The 22,438-nt window shown below is 42.2% G+C and overlaps 1 protein-coding gene across 13 annotated transcripts in view; it reads left to right on the plus strand.

Annotated features, from left to right (window-relative positions):
* The first annotated feature begins 2,858 nt into the window (after positions 1 to 2,858).
* The window catches only part of LOC137781261 (focal adhesion kinase 1-like), a 54,462-nt gene continuing 34,882 nt past the window's right edge, over positions 2,859 to 22,438 (plus strand). For 11 of the 13 annotated variants that reach the window (XM_068569914.1, XM_068569904.1, XM_068569909.1 and 8 more), the window contains exons 1-3: positions 15,172 to 15,469; positions 21,546 to 21,832; positions 21,931 to 22,097. In XM_068569914.1, coding sequence (XP_068426015.1) covers positions 15,397 to 15,469; positions 21,546 to 21,832; positions 21,931 to 22,097 — 527 coding nt within the window. In that variant the 5' untranslated portion in view covers positions 15,172 to 15,396. Of the gene's footprint in view, positions 3,101 to 11,058; positions 11,086 to 15,171; positions 15,470 to 21,545; positions 21,833 to 21,930; positions 22,098 to 22,438 lie in introns of those variants that run through there. The other 2 variants (XM_068569910.1, XM_068569911.1) reach the window with 2 other exon arrangements.

Consider the following 22,438-nt stretch of genomic DNA (forward strand, 5'->3'; position numbering starts at 1 on the left):
ATTGTGATTGTTACCGTCATACAAACAACGTATTTCTGACAAAATATTGTTGTTCATAGCCTCTCGGGTTATTTGATTGGATTGTTTTGAATAAAAAAGACAATATGTTCTGGGTTTGTTTCTGCTTCTTCTGGTGTCTGGCAGTTTCATGTGCAATGCTAAATCAGTGACATAGTCCTACTCATTTAAGGGAAAAAGAAGACACCTGTATAGAAGTCCATTTCCGCCACGGGAAAAAAAATTAGGACCAAAAAAATAAATAAAAATTAGGACCAAAATTTTTTTTTTTTTTTTGTCGACTTTTTTTTGGTGTCCACAAAAAAAAATCAACGAAATTTTTTTTTTATTATTATATTATATATGTATGTTTATTTTGTGTCCTTTTTTGTCCTTTTTTGTGTGATGAAAATGGGCTTCCATACATTTGAGATGGAAGTTGTGAAATACTTCTGCTAGTATTTCAACTGAGAGCAGGGACCAGAACATCAGGAAATATTTGTTTTACACAAAAGGGAAATCTAATTACATCAATCTTTACACGTGTCTTTATTGTAATCAATTCTAAAGAAACACATGCTCATTAAGTTATTTTGCACAGATGTTTTACTTTCCATAAACATGCTCTCGTAGTATAGCTATCATTTAATGTCGATCTGGTTGAAGACGTGTACCTCTGCTGACTGTCCACTAGGTGGCGGTCTGTAACCGCTTCTGTTCTCTTTCTCTGTAATTCACCAGCAGTCACGCAGCCAAATAACATTCAAGTCAAATGTCCAACATCTGCTCGGTTTCTAATATCACGCATGGATCTGTTTAATATCTTTTATTGTTCGTATTTAGCCGTGTCCCTTCCCAGTGGGCTGGATTAAAGTGCATTGTATAATAGTTTGTTTCTTATCCATCATCCCTGAACACACTCACGTGCCATGAGAGATTTATTCTTTCGGGTTTTCTCTGCTAATCCTGATCCTGTTGAAGTGATAACTTTTTTTTGCATTGTTTAGAGCCCATCAAATGACGAACAACATATGCAAGACAATAACAAATCAAGGAGTGAAACAGGAAATGTGCAAATGCTTTGGTCAATAAAGGTGGGAGTCGATCAAATGACCTCGGTGTATTAACATACTTCCCCTTTTCAATTTGGAAACCGACTGTTATGATACGTCTGCGTCCTCTATTTGCGCATTTAAATCTGAATCAAATGAAACTCTATTAAGTAAAGCAGCAGCTCCATCAGAGACAATGTAATGAAATATCTGCGTGATACACAACATCAACCGCTCTAACTATATGCAGTGGGGTTTTAACTGCATCTAGTACAGAATATAAACAGGGCCTGCCATCCGCAAATGGCTCATGGTTAATTTACTCTTTCCTTTTTTTCCATACTGTTTGGATATTCACGTTAAACATAATATGTTTGTCCCCAACAGCTGCCAAGCTTTGTGACTGTGAATATGTGGAGTATATTGCTGGCCCTAGCGGACACCTTGTAGCTATGACGTCGTGAGTTTTAATCCCCCTAAGTGTCTCCCTCCCTTGTGCCAAAATTTGCATCACACTTCAGTTTGCATAAAAATAATGTTTGATCTGAGTATGCGTCTTTATGTGTGTGTGTGTGTGTGTGTGTGTGTGTGTGTGTGTGTGTGTTTGTGTGTGTGGACAATAGCTGCATGCATGAATGTACTGTATGTGTAGGTGGGACTGTGTGTAGGCCTGCTGTCAGTAGATGGATTGTTTTGGGCTGTGACAGCAAGACAGTGGAGACACACAGACTCAGCGCAGCATAATGGCAGACAGCATCAAAGTCACAATAATTTTGTTTGTGTGTGTGTTTGTGTGTCCGGGGAGCATCTTTATTTCAAAGCTTCTTTTGTTTGGCTTACATTATGATCCTATGATGAATAATGTATGACAGAAATCTCTTAAGAGGTCATTTAAACATGAGACAGCAGCTCTAGCGCGACTGCAGGTTCTTACATCCGCTGTTTCCTATTATTTCATGTGCTTAGGTGTAGCTGCATCTCAAAAATACTAAATCCTGCAAATAGCCTTCCTCTTGGGTATAGACATTTGTGATTTGTCCTACGAGGTGGATTTAATGTCGGCCCTATACCAGCACAGCAATTACTCCCCCCAAGTGGGGCTGACAAAGTGGAGAGCGATTTTATTTCAGCTTCACTCAGTAACATCGAAGAGTGAAATAATGTCTATTTTGTTCATAGCAGTTTTGATCACTGACTGCTACTCAGTTTCCACAACTTCTTATCAGCTACATCAACCAAAGAGGCAAACACATCATCATTACAGACCAGAATAATAGTTGCATGCTGTTCCAAAATATTTGATATGGGTATTTATTTATCTGGTGCTGTAATCAGCTTTAGTTGATAAAATGTATCATCATATTTTTCATGATTTGATGAACATCCTGGCTGGTGGATATTTTCAGTTGTGGACACTTTGATGGCAATAAATTCATAAAAAAAGTGACAGAACTGTAACTGGCAATATTAGTGTCTCCTGTTGCACAGACTAACAATAAATATAAACACTACACAGACACTGAAACACATGCAGCGATCAATTTTCTCACAAACAGTATGTACAGTGAGAAGTAATTTGGGAATTGGGAGAAGTGTTGAGCTTCACTCTCTGTGACATTATTTAAAAAGATAAATTGAGGAGGGCATTGCAACAGTGGGGCGTTAATAAAAAAATAATTTGTGTGTGTGTGTGTGTGTGTGTGAAAGAGGGGGGGGGGGGACCCATGCTGTGCAGTGCTGGACACGTAGGGCCCCTCTCCTGCTGTCAGTGAGCCCAGACAGCTGCGGCCATGTTGGAAAAGCTCCGGCTCCAGCAGCAGCGGCAGCAGCGGCGATGCTAACAAGCTAGCTAGCGTCAGTGGACACCGACTACCGGGCACGGCGCTGTTGAGGACAAACACAGACCGGGAGAGAGGATCATAACGGAGAGGCACAGCCACCAAAAGCCGGCTCTGATACCAACGGGGTTCATACATTTATATAAAACCCCCAAAACTCACTGGCTGGTTACGGGGAGTAGGTGCGGCCGGAGCTACGGAGCTGAAAAGCGGGTGAGTATTGATCCCTCTGGGCGGGTAGGTGGGGTGGGGAAGGGGGTCGGATTAAATGGGAATAGCCCACCGTTAGCCGAGCTAGCTTAGCATTAAAGGGGGGGGGGGGGTAACACACACACACGCACACACAGACAATGGGGTTAACGCGCATGCAAGAGGCGGAGGGCAGCGAGGGGTTGTTTATGGTGATTTATGGTGAATTATCGTGGGCTGAATGAAGTGAAAACACTGCTCATTTTGACACCGCGGAGTCATTTGTATTCCAAACAGACAGACAAGTGGTGCAGTGGCCGAAACCACCCCTCTCTGTGCCTCCGCGGAGGTGCAAAGGTCCAAGGCGAGGAGGGTTTATGTCATGCAGAGCGACACACGGAGAAACATCTGCGTGTGGATGAATTACGTGTTGCTCAAACTGATACTTTTTTTTGTTGGGTGAGGAGGGTGCAAGCAACGTTTTTTTTTTTTTTTTTTTTTAAGACCAAGCGGGTCAGTTCCTGCTGAAGCTGAGCACCTGGAGAGTGTGTTGGGGTCGCCTGTGCCTGTCTTTTCTCAACAACCACAATACTGTCCACTTCTCGCTGTGGTAGGCCGACTGGATGTGTTGTTTGTGAAGTGATCATCCCTTTAAGCATGCTTAGGTAGTGTTTCCAGGTGTCAACATTTGCAGAACTAAACATGGTGTTGGCTGAGGAGCCATCACTCAGGATTGATCAGTTTTCCTTTGGGGGTTTAAGGAGACAGAGATGCATCTTGTCTCCAACAGATTTCTGCTTTCCATCCTTCTTTTCTTTCCTTTTTGGTCCTTTTATGTAACTATTTACGTCCCCTTGCAGCCTCACTGGAGGGTCAGGATCCCAAAGTCTTCCGATGTTTTGAAAAGATTGTGGGCAACAAAAAAAAACAACGTTTGATAATTGAACAGCAACTAGCTCAGAGCTAATTCAGGTCTCTTATAATTGAATACACGCCTGCCATATAGTGTCTGCTCACTTTCCAGTTAAATAAACTGTGATTAAATCCCACTAATGATGGAGCATCTGCTTGCAGGTTCTGTAAAAGATATATAACAGTGTTGAGTGTATTACCGAGACATTTTTACTTCCTGGCCTTTCCATGAAGTCGCCACTATTCCCAATGGATGCACACAATCACTCTGCAGTGTAGATATTATTGAAAGGCGAGTTAATGTTTGCTCGATTGCATGTCCAGTCATTGCTGTGATTCATGGCTTATATTTTTTTCCAGTGTTGTGCACAGGTCTGCAGTCTGATATATTAAAACCTGACTGGTGCTTATCAGTAATGTTGTGCCATCTGTCCTGTGCGATTGGATTTCAAATGTCAGATTTTTGTGTACATATGAATAATCTGTGAGTATAAATCATCATTTTAACACCCGTGTTATTCACACGGTAGATAAAGAAGGGCCTCTGTCGGTTTCTCCTGGCCTCCTCTCTCCCGCTACTTCCACTAATCTAAAGAGGCAGGGATGTGGAAAGAAACATTGAGGATGTTGGATCAATTTTTACAGCCGTCTCTCTTTTCAGGTCAGAAAAAAAGATGAAGATGAGCGTACTGGATCAGATGGGGGAGCGAAGGGAGCGGTAGTGGGAAGACGATTAGAAATGAGAGCTTAGGAGAAGGAGGCAGCAGTTTGGAAATGAAACTCAGCCCCCAGGTGTGTCAGTCTGAAACAATCAGTGGGCGGGTGTTTTCCCCTCTCCTGTAAGTGACAGCGTACAGTACAACTAGGAAGTGGAGAGACAGAACAGAATCACATCCAGGAGTCTGTAATTCAGCAGAGGCTCAGTCCCCTGTGTACGCGGCCGCCGACATGCATTTCTGGGACTTCCTGAGCTGCACCAGCGGAGGTATGAACGCGTGTACTCATGCTGATGGCTCCGGGAATGCGTCGGGCTGCGATCCGACGTGGTGTATGGGTGCTCTGTGCTGGAGGCTCTGGCAGGCTGAGGGCTGGAAAGGAATTTGCGCTGCTCACCGCTTTGCAAGCAGTTGCATGCGAAAAAAGCTCACAAACAGGTAGAGAGTGGGGCACAAACAAAAGACGCAGCAGGCTCTGATATACAGTATCAGCCTGCTCTGTTTCCTTTGATAACCCTGCTTGGTTGCACCTCCCAGCAGATGTGACACATTCATACATTTGTAGGATTTGTTTGTTTCTGTTGCGCTGGATGTTTTGGGATATTTGCTCACCAGGCTTACCTTCATGAACCGTGTGAAATTAAATGTGTGCTGTCCATATGGACTGTTTTTTTTTTCTCACTCGTTTAACTGCCATTACACGTTTTTCATTATATGATTGGTGAACGATTGGAAAGTCCCACGGACCTAAAGATGGAGTCTAACAACCACAGCTCCCTCCACACTTATCACTATTCCTTCAATTATTACGGTCATTGATATTCTTACTGTGACTAACACTGCGACTGCCACACTTCCTCGGCCCCGGCACCTTTTGAGAATTTAAACAGACTGACAGCTGTAATTTAACAACCTGCTTATTCATTGGAGTCACTTTAACTGTCGGTTAGATGAGCTTTGAATTTATCACCCGTGTAAGCTTCTGTCGTATTTTTTATTCAGTTTTTTTCGGTGCTGTGACTTCGTTAAAATCATCCTGTGAGTCTGAACCTGCATTTGCACGAGCAGTTTTCAGAAAAGGTCTAGCCTTTGTGTGTGGCTTACATCCGATTTTTTTCCATTGTTTACCGCTTGAAATCCGATCTTCTTGACTCTTTTGGGGCAAGACGTGACGCCTGGTCAGACCTGTACAACAAAGAGTTAAACATCAGTTTTCTGTTTGTGTATAAATGCAGCTAAACAACCGCCGGCTCCCCGCAATCAAATGTCACTTTTCTTGTCCACGGGGCTGTGCCAAAGTAGTGCCGCCGACAGCTGCTGCTGGTGGAGTTGTTCGTGGATAAATAAACAACAAAACAATGAAATAAAATGTCTGACAATTGATACTTTTAGAGGAATTACAAGACGTGTCGAAAAGCAAATAGCTTCAGCTTTAGTCACCGTGTTTACAATCTCCCATCGATGACTGTGCAGATGAATGCAGATGGTCTTCAGACGTTGTGTGTGTGTGTCTCTGATCGTAATATATAAACCACACACACCCTCTTAATCTATAAAGGGTGTACAGCTCTGCCTTATGATCTCATATAAGTTGTGTTGTATTGTGGTTACTTTATTGCTGCTGTGTTTAATTCCAGGACAGTTCTTTCTCCAACACCCATCCTGTGCCCCGGGCCATGTTTTCTGCTATTGCATACATAACTATTGCTAAAATACCTGCTGGGTTGTGTCATATTGTTGCGAGGCTAGACCTAGGAGCTATAGTTTAGGGACTCGACTTGTCATTTTCCAGGACGGCACAGCAGCTGGCTGTCTGTTCAGACAAGTGAAAGTATCGCCTGGAAACATATGTTCCTGTTGTGTCATCATCAGCCTTCCCCCTCTTTGCGTCTATAGTTCGCTGCATTGTTTGACTTGTCCCATGTGGTCAGACGCTGCGATTGTAACTTCATTACATTACACCTTGTCAAAATGTGCATTTGCTTTTTGGGGTTTCGCCATAGTTTTGATGAGTAGATGTATCCTCAAAGCAATGAGTTAGGTCGCACCGAGCTTGGGTGAATATTCCTTTTATTTCAAGTTACTTTTAGGCTGGAAGATATGGAGGAAAAAATCAATATCACATTAATTGAAACACCTGCCGTTTAAAATCCATTTGTAGCATAAGAGTGGAAGTCAGGAGGTCTAGGTGTTGATATTCAACACATTGGGCTGCAGGTTAATAGGAAGTCAAACTGGATCATAAATCAAATGTGGAACAGAATCCCATTTATACATTTTACAATGATCTGCGAAAATTGATAAATACCAGTCGTCTGGTTCAAAATAACTTTTTTCTTCAAAATGTCATAAATGTCTTTCTTTAACTTGCATTTTACTGTAATTATCATTTTCTGCAGAAACGCATCGAAAACTTGTGATTAGAGCAGCAGCCAGACGAGGAAATAGCGGCGCTCATATATTTATACACTACAAAAACACATTTATTCATTTCTAAATTAGCCAATTTCCTTCACTCAGGAGGTTGTTTAAGTATGTTGGTGTAAGATCGAGTGAACCTTAAGTGTTTTGAAAGTAAGAACTGTAAAATGTTCTCGTATATCCCGATTGTTTGAAACATACACAAACTGGGCGTTTGATAGCAAAATCCTGAGAGAAGAAGTTACTGAGAGACGCCGTGTGGGACCCCAGGGACACAGTATAGTTTAAATCAATGTATTTGCGAACGTCTGAACATTAACTTTGGTGCAGTGCACCGCACACCGAGGACGAGCCATAAAACGGCGTGTAAAGCGGCTTGTTTGTGGAAAGAAATTGTATAAAGTGAAGCCTGTAAATCAGCGAATTTATGAGAGAGTAGGGAGGTGTAAAGATGTGAGGGCGCACGCTGGAGTCCTGCCCTGTAAAAGTGTTTATATAAAGCTAAAATCATTGACTCTTCAAATAAGATTACTCACAACAAATCCTTGTTCTGTCTCATTGATTTGATGCACTTCATTAACAGATAACCATCGTCATTTATTTGAACAAACTAATCCTAGAATGACTTAAAATAGGAAAAATGAAAGGCTCAGGATCCAATCGCATGTTCCACGTTACTAAATATCTGAATTTGTTACGTTTCCTATCTCGTGAATATCTGTTGGATCTTCTGTGTTTCTCCTTCGCACAGAACAACATTCACTTAGTAGTTAAACGATAATAAATAGCAAATAAATAATCCATCTGGCAAATCATGATTTCTTTGGATATTTAGTTTCTTTGGATGTCAGTCTGCGTTTTAAGCTTTTTAAATATTTAGTTGGTTTAATCAATCTCATGTTATGTTGCATAAACATGTTGTAATTGCATCATTTGGTCTAAGAGAAATATTTAATTAAAAGAAGAAGAAGGTGTGGTTCAGTGTCTTGTTTGTTTGGAGGAAAATAACTGAAGACTGTGCTTGATAATGGGCTGTTGATGAACAGATGTGAGGGATCTTACAAGCTTTGTAAAGGATTTGAGCCGTAAACTCCATGATATATATAATTTAGCCTTTAAAAAAAAGATGTTATGTTGACGTCGGCTCATGTCAAAACAAAACATACAAGGATACAGATGTGAAAAGGGTCGTTGGTGCGACTCAGACCATCTTCATCTTGGTTCTTTATCCCTCCAACACTAAAACAATGTTTTCATAGCTGACAGCTACCTCCATTAAAGGTGTAGCCGCTACCGGTGGCGACTTTATTCTCCTTCTCCTGATGTTTCTTCTGATGCTTTTCTGATCTGACTGCTGATCGGCGCAGACGGCCTGCAAAAAGGCAGTTGTTTGTTTGTTTGTTTGTTTGTTTGATGAGAATGGAGCTGTGCGACGCCGTTAGCGCGGCGTCGACTGCAGCGCAGCCTCTTCGGGTCACGGCCGGAGGCAATCGTTTCCTACTCTTGATGTTGGCGAGAGAGAGAAAGAAAGAAAACCGGCTCAGAGGGAGAAGCTCTGTGGAGAGCTTACGCGAGGGCAGAACATGTTTTAAGCAGTTTTAGTGACAGATGTCTCCGTCCGGGTTTTGATAACAGGTTCCAGTTTTGGGTCATTATTTGTGGAACGTGAAAGATTAAAGTCGGGTTTCAAAGCTAGGTCACTTCTGGTGACTTTGACAAAAATATCTCTGCATACAGGTTTGTTTGACAACATATTTTTGCGTAGTGATGCACAATGTTGTTAGGTGTTCAAGCATTTGAATCTACTCTGGCACAGGCGTCTGTTTTCGGGGGCAATGCGTGGGCGATTCTGGAGGGCAGATGTTTCCAACGCCTTCAATACACGCTTAAACCTTTTCCTCTATGCCTTGATGTTACATTTATTAATTTGACACTGAAGAGTGGGGGAGAGGGAGAATGTTGCCAAGATATTCGTTGTGTTGCTTTTGTTAATAGCTTCATACTTGTCGCCAACGGTTTGGACACAACTCTGCCAGGAACAAATTGGATTATGCGATTAAAGGAAATTATGTGAAGTGTCAGAACGCAGCCCGAGCAGCAGAGAATCAAACCACAGAGAAAAAAGTAAAAAAAAACAAAATGTTATGTATTTTCCTAATGCTTTACTACATTCTCACCTTTACCTGAGTTTAATTGTGTGTTTGCACAAGAAAAGTGAAACATATCAGTGTTTAGATACTAAATTGACTTCAGAATATGCTGCTATAAACAAATTAATGCAAAAAAAAATCTCTTTAAAGGTTTTCAAGCTGCAATTTGATGCATGCACTTCCTGTGCAAAATGTACAAAAGTACCTCATTTATTTCATACAAAGAAGAAATGTATCTGGAATATATATTTGCTATCTTACTGTAGATATTATAAGACAAAGCTTCGGCATACTAATTAGCCCCACGGCGCCGTGCCTGTTGCTTAGTAACGGATCAGCGTTGCGTCAGCGTTGGACTTTTCATCTCGTTGCTCATTTTGTTGTAATTTTTACGTGAGATTGTGGAGAGCGAGCGAAGAGATGGGAAAGAGAGGGAGTCGGAGGTGACGTGGAGGCGGCTGCGAGGCCAGTGGGTGGAGTTGTGACGGAGCAGACTACACAACACCGGCACGTCGTGGTCCTCGCCTTCCTCCGACTGTCTGGGGGCGGAGCTTCAAATGCTGTCAGCGGCTGGTCAGCAGCGCCGACGTGTGAACCAGTGGACGTGCTCAGTGGGATTAGAAACTGACCGCCGTCACTCAAATGAACTCGGCGTTGTAATGAAATTGTACAGCTGAACTTTCCAAATAATGGAAGTCCTCTTTCATGTGTTACAGCGAGGTTTTTTTTTTAGGTATTTTAACAGTTGGACAAGAAATATATCCTTTCGAAAGTAAGATGAATAAAATAAATGAACCACGCATCCGGCCAAGACGGGCCATGAGGAAAAAATACATATATTTAAAAAAATAACATGAAATAAAGAACAACCATGCAACACTTCTACGATGTTGTCAGTCAATCGTGTCAATCTTAAATTCTGTCTAACAAACCTATGTACAAAAATATATTCAAAGACAGAAAACTGGACTGAAATAATCAGAGAAATCCACGAGATGGAAAGATGGACCTTCCTCCTGAGGCTGAGAAATGTTATATACATAACCTGGACAAAATGGACCAAATATAATATGTCAAATAAGGAAACTGGCCGGTGGCTCTTCCTCCCTGACCTCACAAGCTCATGAATAAAACCCATTGAATATGTTTATGTATATATCTATATGTATATATATGTATATATATGTTTGTACATATCTGTATGTTGAAATGCATTTGTTTGACTTGATTGACTGACAAAGTGTTGCATAGTTGTTTTGAGTGTTTTGGTTTATTTTTATATATATATATATATATATATATATATATATATATATATATATATATATATATATATATATAGAACCATTACTTATAAATTAATTACCAAAAGTGATTCTCAATTAGTTTTCCTCCTGTTAATGTATAAAGAGAAGCTCATTAATTAGACATGAAGGAAAATACAGTGTCTATTCTGAGCAGAAGCTTGTTAGCACACGTAGAGCTGAGTTCATCTGTGCGAGCAGGACAAATCTGAGCATGTCAAGAGTTTCATTCTTGGAAATGAGCGGATCCGTTGAATGCACAATTCATTGCTAAACGGTCAGGAATAAACACCACGGTCTTCAGTTGCTCCTCCGGCCCACAAACACCTCCAGTCATGACGTCATGACGTAGCACAGCGGCTCTCAGTGATGTCACCACATCACTCATTACATGAAGGTACTTGTGAATAATTCAATGTAACAAACGTGTGTAATTTTTTTTTCTTTCTCTTCCCCCCCCCGGCCCTTTTTTGTTCTAGATATTTCCAGAATAACATACTACGCTGGTGAGTATTTATTTATTTCTGTATTATTGAATTCATGTTTTTACTTTTGTAAATACATTTAACATCCACCGCTGAATGACAACTAATGACCAACGCACACCTGTGTGTGTGTGTGTGTGTGTGTGTGTGTGTGTGTGTGTGTGTGTGTGTGTTTGTGTGTGCATTCTCACTTCAAGCTGGCATTATAAAGGTCTCCTTTCCACCCGATATCGCTTTATTTTTGGTCAGAATTTAAGATAAGATAATCTTTTATTTGTCCCTCAGTGGGGAAATTACAGGATTACAGTCGCACTGCTCACAAGTAATAAGTAATAAAAGAAAAGAAACAAGTAATATAAATAAACAGTAGAACGGTAATAAACAAAAAAAATTAGCAGTAAAAAAATAATATAAAATATACAGATGGAATAAAAAAATTGTGGTTTTAATTTGGTGCCTGATGTCAGGTTTCTTTTCTCAAGTTGACGAGATCCTTTGATATCCTTCAAAAAGCGAAACGTTCTTCGGCCTCAGTCTTGCCGCTTGAAGAAAACAGGTAGCGCTGAATCATTTCATATGTATAGAAACCAGGTTTTTATGGCCTTAAGCGGCCGTCTCTCTCCATCGCTGTTGCTAGGTAACAGTTGATCCTATGCTTTCAAGAGGGGGGGGGGGATGTGTGTGTGTGTGTGTGTGTGGTGGGGGGGGATGTTGTATATTTGGAGCCGAGAACGTGTCATTTCCTGAAAAGGACAGAAGCGTGATTTACATTTCTCGACCTTAAACTCTGGCAAGACTCCCGTGGGAGACGTGTTGCCAAAAGTTGAGGTTAAGTTTGAGGTTACCTGAAACTTATAATGAGATGAGGCTTTCTAACTTTGCTAGAAAGTTGCACGGCACTCTGTGCAGACTGGGTATACTGGGTATACTGAACATCTGCAGCCCACAACCGCCCTGAGAACACTCACTGCTGCTGATAACATCCTTTATTTGTGCATAATGAACATAACTTTCAGCCTCCATAACTCTATTAAGACAGGATTTATATCACGCTTTAATTGTTAAGTCATGATGAGACTCACATCACAAAGACAGATCTGTATTCATGGCTCACAAGTTTGCTTCGGCATTTAAGAACCACATGTGTTTTAAATCGAGTAAATTCATTCAAACTGGTCTTCATCATTTAATATGTCATGTTGTTTGTTGGTGTATCCGGTCAAAATCCACTTTGTTGTGTACATGCTGGTGTTTTGGGCCTCAATTTACGGCACAAACATCCAATCGTTGCAGCTCCTCGTGTTCAAATTGTTCAATTAAACAGGTTTCCTGTTGAAGCTGCAGTGGGTTTTAACACCAGTGAGTTATCGCTCCAGTGATGAAGCCCTGCGGCGGCGGCGGCGGTAGTAATGGCCGCAGCGAAGGAGGAAGTCAGGTGACTTCGTGCTAGAGCGACAATGTCGAGGCAGGGCAGAGGTCGGTGGCTAATGATGTTGTCTTGTTTGTAGACTTTGTGTCGTATAGGTGTTGCTCTAAAGGGCAGTTACAAACACTGTATTTAGACTTTATTATTAAATAATTGGATATGTGGCGACATGCTCTAGATGAGTTGTTATCTCAAAAAGATCACACTGGTACTATGAATCACACCGTGATGGTGGTCAGCGTTTTGCATTTGGGTGCTCAGGCTGAAAGCGTTAGCATTCATCGTGCGCTCTGGCACGTCGGAGGAATTGAATGTCATGTTTCTGTTTTTGCCGTTGAAGAGCTGGCACGCTGCTGGAGCAGATGAAATATGTTTGGAGAGGAGGAGGAGGAGGAGGAGAAGAGGAGAGCCAACAGAGCGTGAGGACAGAGGGCAGCAGAGCACCGCTGAGGGCGGCAGAGACGGACAGACGGATGAAGGAGAGAGGGAAACAAGTGTTGTAAGGGTCAAGCGGTGGAATGTATGCTTTCAGTGGCTCAACGTTAATCCTGGTAAAACCGCGTGTTTGTGTTTATATTCATATGCGCCGGTTTATTAGTTGCAGCGTTGATCGAGAGTATGATTCTATTAGCATAGTTATGTATAAGTACTACACACGCACACACACACACACACACACACCCTGCCTGCTTCTGCCTGTTTTCACAGCGTGGTACAGCAGCATGTACCCAAAAACACAGCAAAGGAGAAACACTCGGCTCCCGCATGCACACGACTCACTTATCATATTTTGGGCACAAACACTCCTTTTACTTAGCTGAAACTCACCAACCCCCCCCCCCCCCCCCCACACACACACACACACACGCACCTACATACGCCTGCCTGCTTATACACACACTCTCTTGTGTACACACAGCCTCTCTTTTGCTCCGAGACATAACTCTCTCACAGTGCAGCCTCTTTGGTGTACTCATTTAGTCTGCTCAAAGATTGCGCTGGATGCACAGTGTGTGTGTGTGTGTTTGGCTGCGGCAGTGTGTGTGTGTGTATGTGTGTGTGTGTGTGTGTGTGAGACAGAGAAAGAGAAATTGGGATGCTGTTTTGATCTCGTTGCCCTTCAGCTGCTCCAGAAGAAAGCCTCCAGAAGCCAAACAGAGCGACACGCAGCTGACTGGCTTTCGAAAAAAAAAAAAGCAGGATTTACTGCATCGATTTCTCTGAACTCACTTCTGCAACATCCATCCCTCCTTTCCCGAGCCCTTCTCCCGTCCCGCCCCCGGCTTTGCATCCGGGCTCCACCTTCGCCTTCAGGTCGCTGTCGCTTTATGTCTCTCCGTGACATCAGACACCTGCTCTGGGGCTGGTTTAACTCCTGCGGGCTCGGTGCATTGTGGGTGAAAGCTTTGGAGGACGCGAGGCTCAGCGTCTCCCCCGGGTTTCTCCACTTCCTCTCCTCATCGCGCTCTTCCTCTTGCTCGTTCTGATGCACATTTACTTCTTTATTCTTTGTTTTCTTTCATAATTCTTCTTTCGTCCGTCTACCTTCATCTTTTTCCTCTTGCGCTCCCTTTTCCCTCCTGCGTCGGTCACTCCACCTTCCTCTCCCTCGCCATGCTCCATTTTTCTACGCCCCTCTTTGCCCTACATTTTTGTCTCTTTCTTTGCTGATGCCCGTTTCTCTTTTCGTCTTTCTCTCATTTGTCTTTCCATCTCCGTGGGACAATATTGTGGATTTTTTACATGGAGAAAAGATACTTTGATGTAATCCTATAGAGCCTTAGTTTGCTGGCAAGCAATGTCGCTGTTATTTTGTAACCTGGATCTTTGACAAACAACGCCAAACCTTGTGCCTTAAGATGTTTCTGGCTGCAGGAAGCCACCTTCTTTGAATTTCACATCGAGGGTTGATTAATTGGATCAGCAGCTCCAAACCGAGGGGCAGAATTGGATATTTTGTGAGGATTTATTGCACCGCAGGATGGTCTTAATGGGTAAAAAAATAATCCCCCAGCCACAGAAGCCAGGCTTGAATATCTGTTTTGGGAAGTTTCCACCCTGCTGAAGTGTCCTCGAGCAACTGACTGAATCCTCTCCACCTACAAGGGCTCTGGCTCTCTGAAGTGAGGAGAGAGAGAAAAAAAAACAAGCTCACAGGGATCATTGTATATCACATTGCACAATGGTACCTGTATTTTCTTCCGGGTTAAAGGTCACAACGTGAATCAGCCGGATTGTTTACTAAGAACTGGACCCCGAGCCGCTTCCTGAAGTAATGCGTCTTTCAGCAAGCTTTGAGAAAGAAGTCTCATGATCGGTAGCTTGGATTACTGTACGCAAAACTGTACTTCCACTTTCTATCATCTCTCAGTTTCAGCGTTTGGTTTCTCTCCGTGCAGAAGAAGGTTCCCGACTCCCACACGGGGAGCCGAGTCCGACCTTTATCTCCGTTATAGTGGTCGCTGGAGCGTAAACAGTGACGGACTGGTGTATTCTCTACCTCCTGTTGGGGATACTTCGCCGTGTCATCAGATTTCTACAGCACAAAAGGATATCTGACATCCTCTGTTTCCTCTTGCTGGGCTCTTTTCTTTTCTGGAGTTACTTCCAGCCCGGGGACGCTGGCTTTGATTGATATATTTCTCTTCTCCTATTGAGTTTTCTGTGAGGTGGATATGATCTCCCCATTAACCAATGGCGGCCCAGTTCCCAGCGCAGCAGGTCTCAATTTCTAACTCTTTACTGGACATTTCACGTTTCCTTGACTTATTCACATTTATATACTGGGCTTGCGTAAAGCCAGCTTAGGAGCTGGTGCTAGACTTGGGCTCTATGCTGTTTTCGGGGCCCAGCAGGTTTCTCTGGGCCCTGTGGCCAGACCTTGTACGGCGCCCTCTACAGAACAAATGGAGAACAGCGGCTGCATCCCTCTCTGCTGGAGCAAAGGGGCCTGCGTCTACGCACAGCACGCCCTACCAAGTAGGTACTGATGAGTGTGTATTGATCGGCGCATCGTATTGTGCACTGACAAACGCAGCCTGTAGTTTCATATGTTCTTGTGAATTTAACTAAAAGCCCTTAAGATTCACAGCTGCATAGCATTGGATCCATATTCATCAAATTAAGTTTTTTTTCCTTTAGTTTAGTCAGTGCATCTTTCTCCACCTTGGGATCATTATTTACAATGAAATAGCAAAGTAATCATCATGCATTACCATGCGTGTTTACCTTCTCTCTGCATCCAAACATGCAGCTTTTCACCAGCCTGAAGGCTTTTTCTCTTTTTAACCGAGCTATGGTCTGAACTGATTTGAGTATTTCATCACCCTGGGATTTTTTTATTGTTCATTCGTGACAGATGAGGTCCGGTCGGGGTCATAACTAAGAACCCGTAACCAGCTTTAACTTCACGAGCTTCTTGTTACCGCTGGAGGATGGGGGGAAAAAAGGCTCAATGAAGTGCTGCCGGCTGTCAGTTAGCGACGCTAAACGACAGTTCAACCAAAACTGTCCAATGTGTTGCGTGTTCGTGTGTAACGCTTAATTATTACAGCACTTGACATCAAACAAACACTGAATTGCAACAGTTAATCTCTTTTTGCTTCCGCCTGTTTGGAAAAAAAAAAAAAAACTGAACTACTGTTTTCTTATCAGTTAATTTGAACGGGTTACACTTGTACGGAGCTGTAATTACGTTGGTGAATACGAGTGTGTGGTTATCAGTTAGCCTGGTAGCTCTGATGTCACAGCTCACACTCACACACACACACACACACACACACACTCTCACTCTTACTGCTGGTCCTTTGGGGTCACCGTGGAAAAGCATTGTATTCATATGGAAGTGACATTTAGACAGATCTCTATCTATGTTCAGACGTAGTTTAAAATATATTCATGTGTGTAGATGTACAACCAATGTTTCCACTTTGTTGTCGTCCTCCCCTTGCGTAGAAAATGCGCATCCTTGGCAGAGGAGAGAGGGTAGTAGCGTGGAGGGAGGAGGGGGGAAGGCAGAGGAAATTGTTTGAGGATGAGAGAAAGATGAGAGGAAGGAAGGAAGAGAGGTGGTTCAATAGGACGGAGGATCAAATGGAGATGTGAAGGCGAGGACTAAAAGGTCTCCGAGCACGTCAGATGAGTGACTGCAGGAGATTAAGAGAGGGGAGGAAGAAGAAAAGAGTTGCAGATGAAGGGGGTGAAAAGACGGTGAAAGAAAGATACAGTTTGGTTTGGCATGTGAGGCGGGGGGGGAAAAAGAAAAGAAAAGATGAAAGCTTTGGAAAGAATAAAGGCGTAAAGACCGGGATAAATATGACGATGGCAGCAGAAATACAGAGAGGACTCGGCTCCCCCAGGATCGCGCTAACTCAAGTAACCCAGATACCAGTTAGACGAGGAGATAAACCGTCCTTCGGCTGCTGCGACGGGACAGATCAACCTTCTGTGGGTTTTTTTGCGGGCTGACTGTCAGTCACTGGAGCCCCACGGAGCGAGGGGGTGGTGGGCCTGGCAGCAGCCGGCACCCCTCCTGCCTGCATGGCCTAGTTGATTTGATTCCTCTTCTTTCCCCCATTTGAATGTGTGAGGGCATGCATGTGGGGATCTGGGGTAGTTGTGTTGAGCAGAAATTGGTGCAGGGAGAAATAGCTTCATCCATCCTGCGCCGTGTATGCTTTAATGTGTGTCGATATGTATTTTGTAGTTCCCCAAAACTGATTTTTACAAGTTAAAGGACAACTTTTGTTAATAATATAAATACCTTTATGGTCAACTTGAAAGTACCAGGTGTCGGATCTTTACTTGCTGGATAATATGCACATTTTATAAGCATCTGATGGAAGATGCCGTAGCTTAATCAGAATCAGCTTTAATGGCAATGTACATTTTCACATTCATGGAATTGGACTCCGGTTTCTGCGCTTCGTGCTTGAAAAAAACCCAGAAAAAACCAGTAAACAGTGGCCCAGAAAATGCAGATAGTTAAACTGACGCTTCATGTTCACCATGACATCTGCAATCTTAAATATTTTGTGGACAAACAGACGAACCATCATTTTTTCAAATCCTTCGTCGGAGACAATTAAGCAAAACATTGAACTTTACATACTCGCCTGTATTTTCTTCAGCCTGACTTCTCGTATTTTGCATTTATTCAGTCACATATTAGTTTTTAGCTTCAGTATGAATGGGCTCGCATATATTAACAAACCTTTTCTGACAGATGGCGCTTGAAAAAAAGGTGAACGCACTACATCTCATGGTTATGTTTGCTTTAACCGTCACATGAAGTCGTTGTGTGCGCACATCAAGGCAGCTATTTAGGTTGCCTGCTTTTCTAATAGGATTTCATCCGGCTGTGTGTAGTAATGAGGTTAAGGTTGTGTGCGATTTTGTGTCAGTGTGGTTTTTGGTCTCGGTGTATGCACTGGGGTGTTACAACAATGTAGTGCTTAATATCTAATCTGATTACTGACTGAGCGAGTGAGCGGCTGCTTTGTGACTCTTTACCTCCTCTGCTGGCTGACCGGTAGCTGGTTTGTTGTGTGTATCACAGCTTGTGTACATTCTGGACATATGTTGATATTGTTTCATCATTAACCTTCAAAAGGGGACTGAATTTTTCAAAATTTCTTTTTTGTGTCAACATCATTTTTAGTTTATGTTTTTTTGGGGGTGTTTTCAGATACACCATGTACAAAAAAACTAAAATAATCTGATGTTGTTACTCTGATATTAACCAAACAAACGTCTGCTGTCACACACACTTAAATGGCACGACCTAAAGCAATAATTTGATGATAAATCAACAATTATATGATATATACATACATATATATTATATTGGATGTAGCCAGGTTTGGAATACTTTAATCAATCAGTAATCCATATTTTCATGTTTTCTTTTGTTTGCATAGTCTCCAGAAAAAATAGTTAAAGCGTTGGCATTGTAGGAATGTTGTAATGTGTACGTTTATGGTTTATTTGAACTCTTCAGCAAATAGAGTTTAAACAAGAGTGCTGAAGTGTTTCATAGTTCAAACCTTCCCTTTTCAAATCCAGTCCATCTTCACTAAGCCTGCTCAAAGATTATAATATAATATGAGGTGTAGTTCACAGAGCTTCGTGAGAAATACACAGAGCCGATCTGTCTCTGCAGCCATCAAAGTAACAGAGGACGATACATGATGTCCACTGCACCTATAACCGTATCTTTTAATCTGTTCATCGGGTAAACTGGGTCCGTGGTTATTAGCAGGTCAACTGGTATTGTTCCAGAGACATGACATAGTGGGACAATAGCAGCCGTGCCCTCTTTAGGGATTGTACCAAACCTCCTAATAATCCAGCAGCTTCACAGCCGCAGTGATGCCGTTTTAATTGGATGATGATGGTAATACTGTAAGAGAACAGTTGTCATCCAATCTTCACTAATCTTTTGTATTAATGCCTTTGAGGCGGCTGGTGAGTATGAAGCCATGCATGTGGATATTACACACTTATTAAAAACAGCGTGATCTCACTTTTTAATAAGAGTACACACAAATGTACTTCATCTGCTTCACCAAACCACCGTCAACTTTCACTCTGGTCCCCGCTCTCTTCAGAGCAAACCTGTTAACACGTGTCCTGTCGCTGTTTGTTACACTGCAGAAAACAAAGATATGTAATGCAGCACAACGTCATGTACATTAATAGCATAATGCACTGTAACCTAGGCAGTTTCTTCACTTCTTTTATTATATTTTAATGACTTCTTTCCTGTGGACACTGGAAAGTCTGTAGAGGTAATGGCTGTAAAAACATAATTTTCTCTTCAAGATGAAATACTTGAATGTTTTACCTTTTTTTTTATTATACAATAAAAAAGAATTGCATAACAATGTTTGATTGAGTCACATGACTCTGAAACAACAACAACATACGGTTAATATTACCAGAAAAGTTCAATAATATGTAGAAAATTGGGGAAATGGTTTTAATATAACAATCACAAAATGCGCCGGATACACAGGATGTAATAATGTGTGTTGGCCTTGTGTGCACACACACACACACACACACACACACACACACACACACACACACACACACACACACACACACACACACACACACACACACACACACACACACACACCCCCTATTGACACAGCAGATTCTTACAAGAGTGCTGAGTCAAATGATTAGATGCATAATGTTCTCCTTTACACTTCTGATGCAGTCAGTGCACACACACACACACACACACACACACACACACACACACACACACACACACACACACACACACACACACACAAGCGTGTGTCTTTGAAGAGGCAACTGCAGGTCAAGCTGTCAGAGTGCTGAACCAACTTTCCCCCGGATCACTCTGCATATTTCTGTCTCTTGTTTCTTTCTCCCTTTTTTTTTTTCCTTCCTCTCAGCTTGAAGTGCGATCTGACCGTGACCTGAACACAACACGGAAAAATGCTGAATGTAGAGATGTGATGTTAACAGTAGTGTTTTGTGTGTGCTCGCTACAGGCTAACAGCGGTGAAACAACCGGGGTCGGCAGTAACACTTTGTCAGTTGGATTTATCGTCTCGGTATTCAGTGGATTAAATAAATCGTCGCATATAAGAAAGTGGATAAATAACTTGGTAGTTGATGATGCAGATCACAATTTTGGAAAGATATTTAGTGGAGGATTTCATTCCCACTAGTGGAGATGATCAATGCAATTAATCAGTCGATCAGATTGGGTTTACTTCTCTTCTGTCGCCGCGAGAGAGCCACAGATAGAGTCCACAGCCGGCTGGAACCGGCCGCTGTCGTGATGATGACTCAACAAAGCCTGCAGGGATATCCAGGACGTGACAGCACGACACAGGAAGCAGCAGAGTTACCATGAACCTATAGTAGAAACGACCTTTAAAGAGTCTGAGACAAACAGGAAATGGATAGTTTGTGCTTGTGTTTGCTGGATTACAAAAGTCTTTATTTGCTCAGCACTGCAGTATGAATATCATTCCTGCAGTTTCATACTGTGGTAAAGAATACAAACTAGCTATTGTTTAGTTGCAGTAATGAGCATAATTGTTTTACTCCTTCTCCTAATTGTGGTTCCGTCTGTTTTTCTGTAAACTCATTATGAAGAATGTGTCTGTAGGAAGCCGAGTGCTTTCTAGAAGTTGATTTATGTTGAGCTTTGAGTCCATGAGGTCTTTCTAAGAAGACGTTGTGTCAGTGACCTGATGATTCATATTGACTCGTTACTGACTGAAGCTCTCGTTTCTTTTCTCGATGTTGCTGCGTTATCGCAGTTTATTTATCTCTTTTCCCACCTGGATTGTTTTCTTGAGTGAGAGTGGATTTGCATGAGTTCTCTTTTATGTCTTTATGATTTTTTAATATAGCCTGTTTTTGTATGTATGGAGTGCAGTTTGGAGGGCAGGCTCGGGGTGCCTGAGAGGCTGTTTGCGTGTCTGTTCTGCTGTGTCAGCTATTCTTGCAGTAGCGTGCATCAAAGGGTTGATAAAGTAATTTTCTTCACGTTTCACATACCCTAATTAACTTTTTTTCTTTTTTTTACCCCGTTGATTGTTATTATTCTCGACTGTGTCATGCGCCTTTTTACTTTATTGTTTTTGTTAGATTTTTACTTGTTGCATATTTACTTATTTACTTACTTGTTTTTATCAAAATGTTATACTTTTCATTTTGTATATATATATTTTAATTTTGTATAATTTATTTTTAATTTAAATTATTTTTTTAATTTTTTAATTTTATTTTTTTATTATTTTATATTTTTGAATATTTTTTAAAATTAAAAAAAATATATATATTTTTTTTTTAATTTAAATTTTTTTTAATTTTACATTTTTGAAATTAGTTGTTTTATTTTATAGTTAAATGTTCATTGTTAATATTGTTGTTGAGCACCTTCTGCCAGGACAAATTCCTTGTTTGTGCAAACTCACTTGTCAATCAATGGTTCTGATTCTGATTTACATAATTTACATACGGACCTCTGTCCTCTCTGTTTTGCCGCCTCTCTTTTTCCCAGAATATGACGGCCAGTTAGCCCCCGCAGGAGGATCTGAATCAGGCATGGCGTCGTCTTCCTTCTTGGAACCCAACCTCAATCACTCCGCATCGGGTGGCTGCGGGGTCAAATCCCGGTCTGGGATGCCTGGCGGTACCGGCGGTGGTACCGGCGGCCCCGCCGGGGGCCTCGAGCGGCCCTCGGGCTCCATGGACCGGGTCCTGAAGATCTTCCATTACTTCGAGACGAACAGCGAGCCATGCACCTGGGCTAGTAACATCAGGCATGGAGACGCCACAGATGTCAGGGTAAGACGCAGGAACATCTCTGACCTTTCTCGCTCTTCATCGTCACAATCTCCCTGATTATCACTTTTTTCCTTTCATGCTTCCTCTCATTCGAACAGGGGGTTATTCAGAAGATAGCAGAGATCCACAAACTGCGCTGCGTGTCCTCTCTGGGCCTCCGTCTGACCCATCTGCACTCTGATGCGCTCCATTGGTTACACCCCGATTTGGGCGTGTGTCACGTCAGAGAGAAATATGAGAAACAGCACCCCCAGGAGGAATGGAGGTAAGATTACAACAAGAGTCGATGGTTCACCGTCTGCTTCCCCTCCCCGTGTCTTTCCATCTTCACTTTTTTCCACGGGGGTGACTAGATCTTCTATAATCAAGAGGGCAACCCTTTCCTTAATGCTGTGCTGACTTAAAAGAGCTGCCCAAGTAATATTAGATTACATATATTCTCTCTCAAAGAGGCGGACAAGATCGTGATTATACCATAAACATGGCAACTTTACAAATGCCCTGTTGGGCTGTGCAGGAGCTACACTTGTTGAAGCTTTAAACACAAAACACAAAACAAGAGTATTTTAATGAACTTACCAGCTACAGCTGTATAACATATGGTCC

Source organism: Clinocottus analis, unplaced genomic scaffold (genome assembly GCF_023055335.1).
Source record: "Clinocottus analis isolate CAN_PGR_092001 unplaced genomic scaffold, fCliAna1.0.p SCAF_9, whole genome shotgun sequence".
Classification (NCBI taxonomy): domain Eukaryota; kingdom Metazoa; phylum Chordata; class Actinopteri; order Perciformes; family Cottidae; genus Clinocottus; species Clinocottus analis.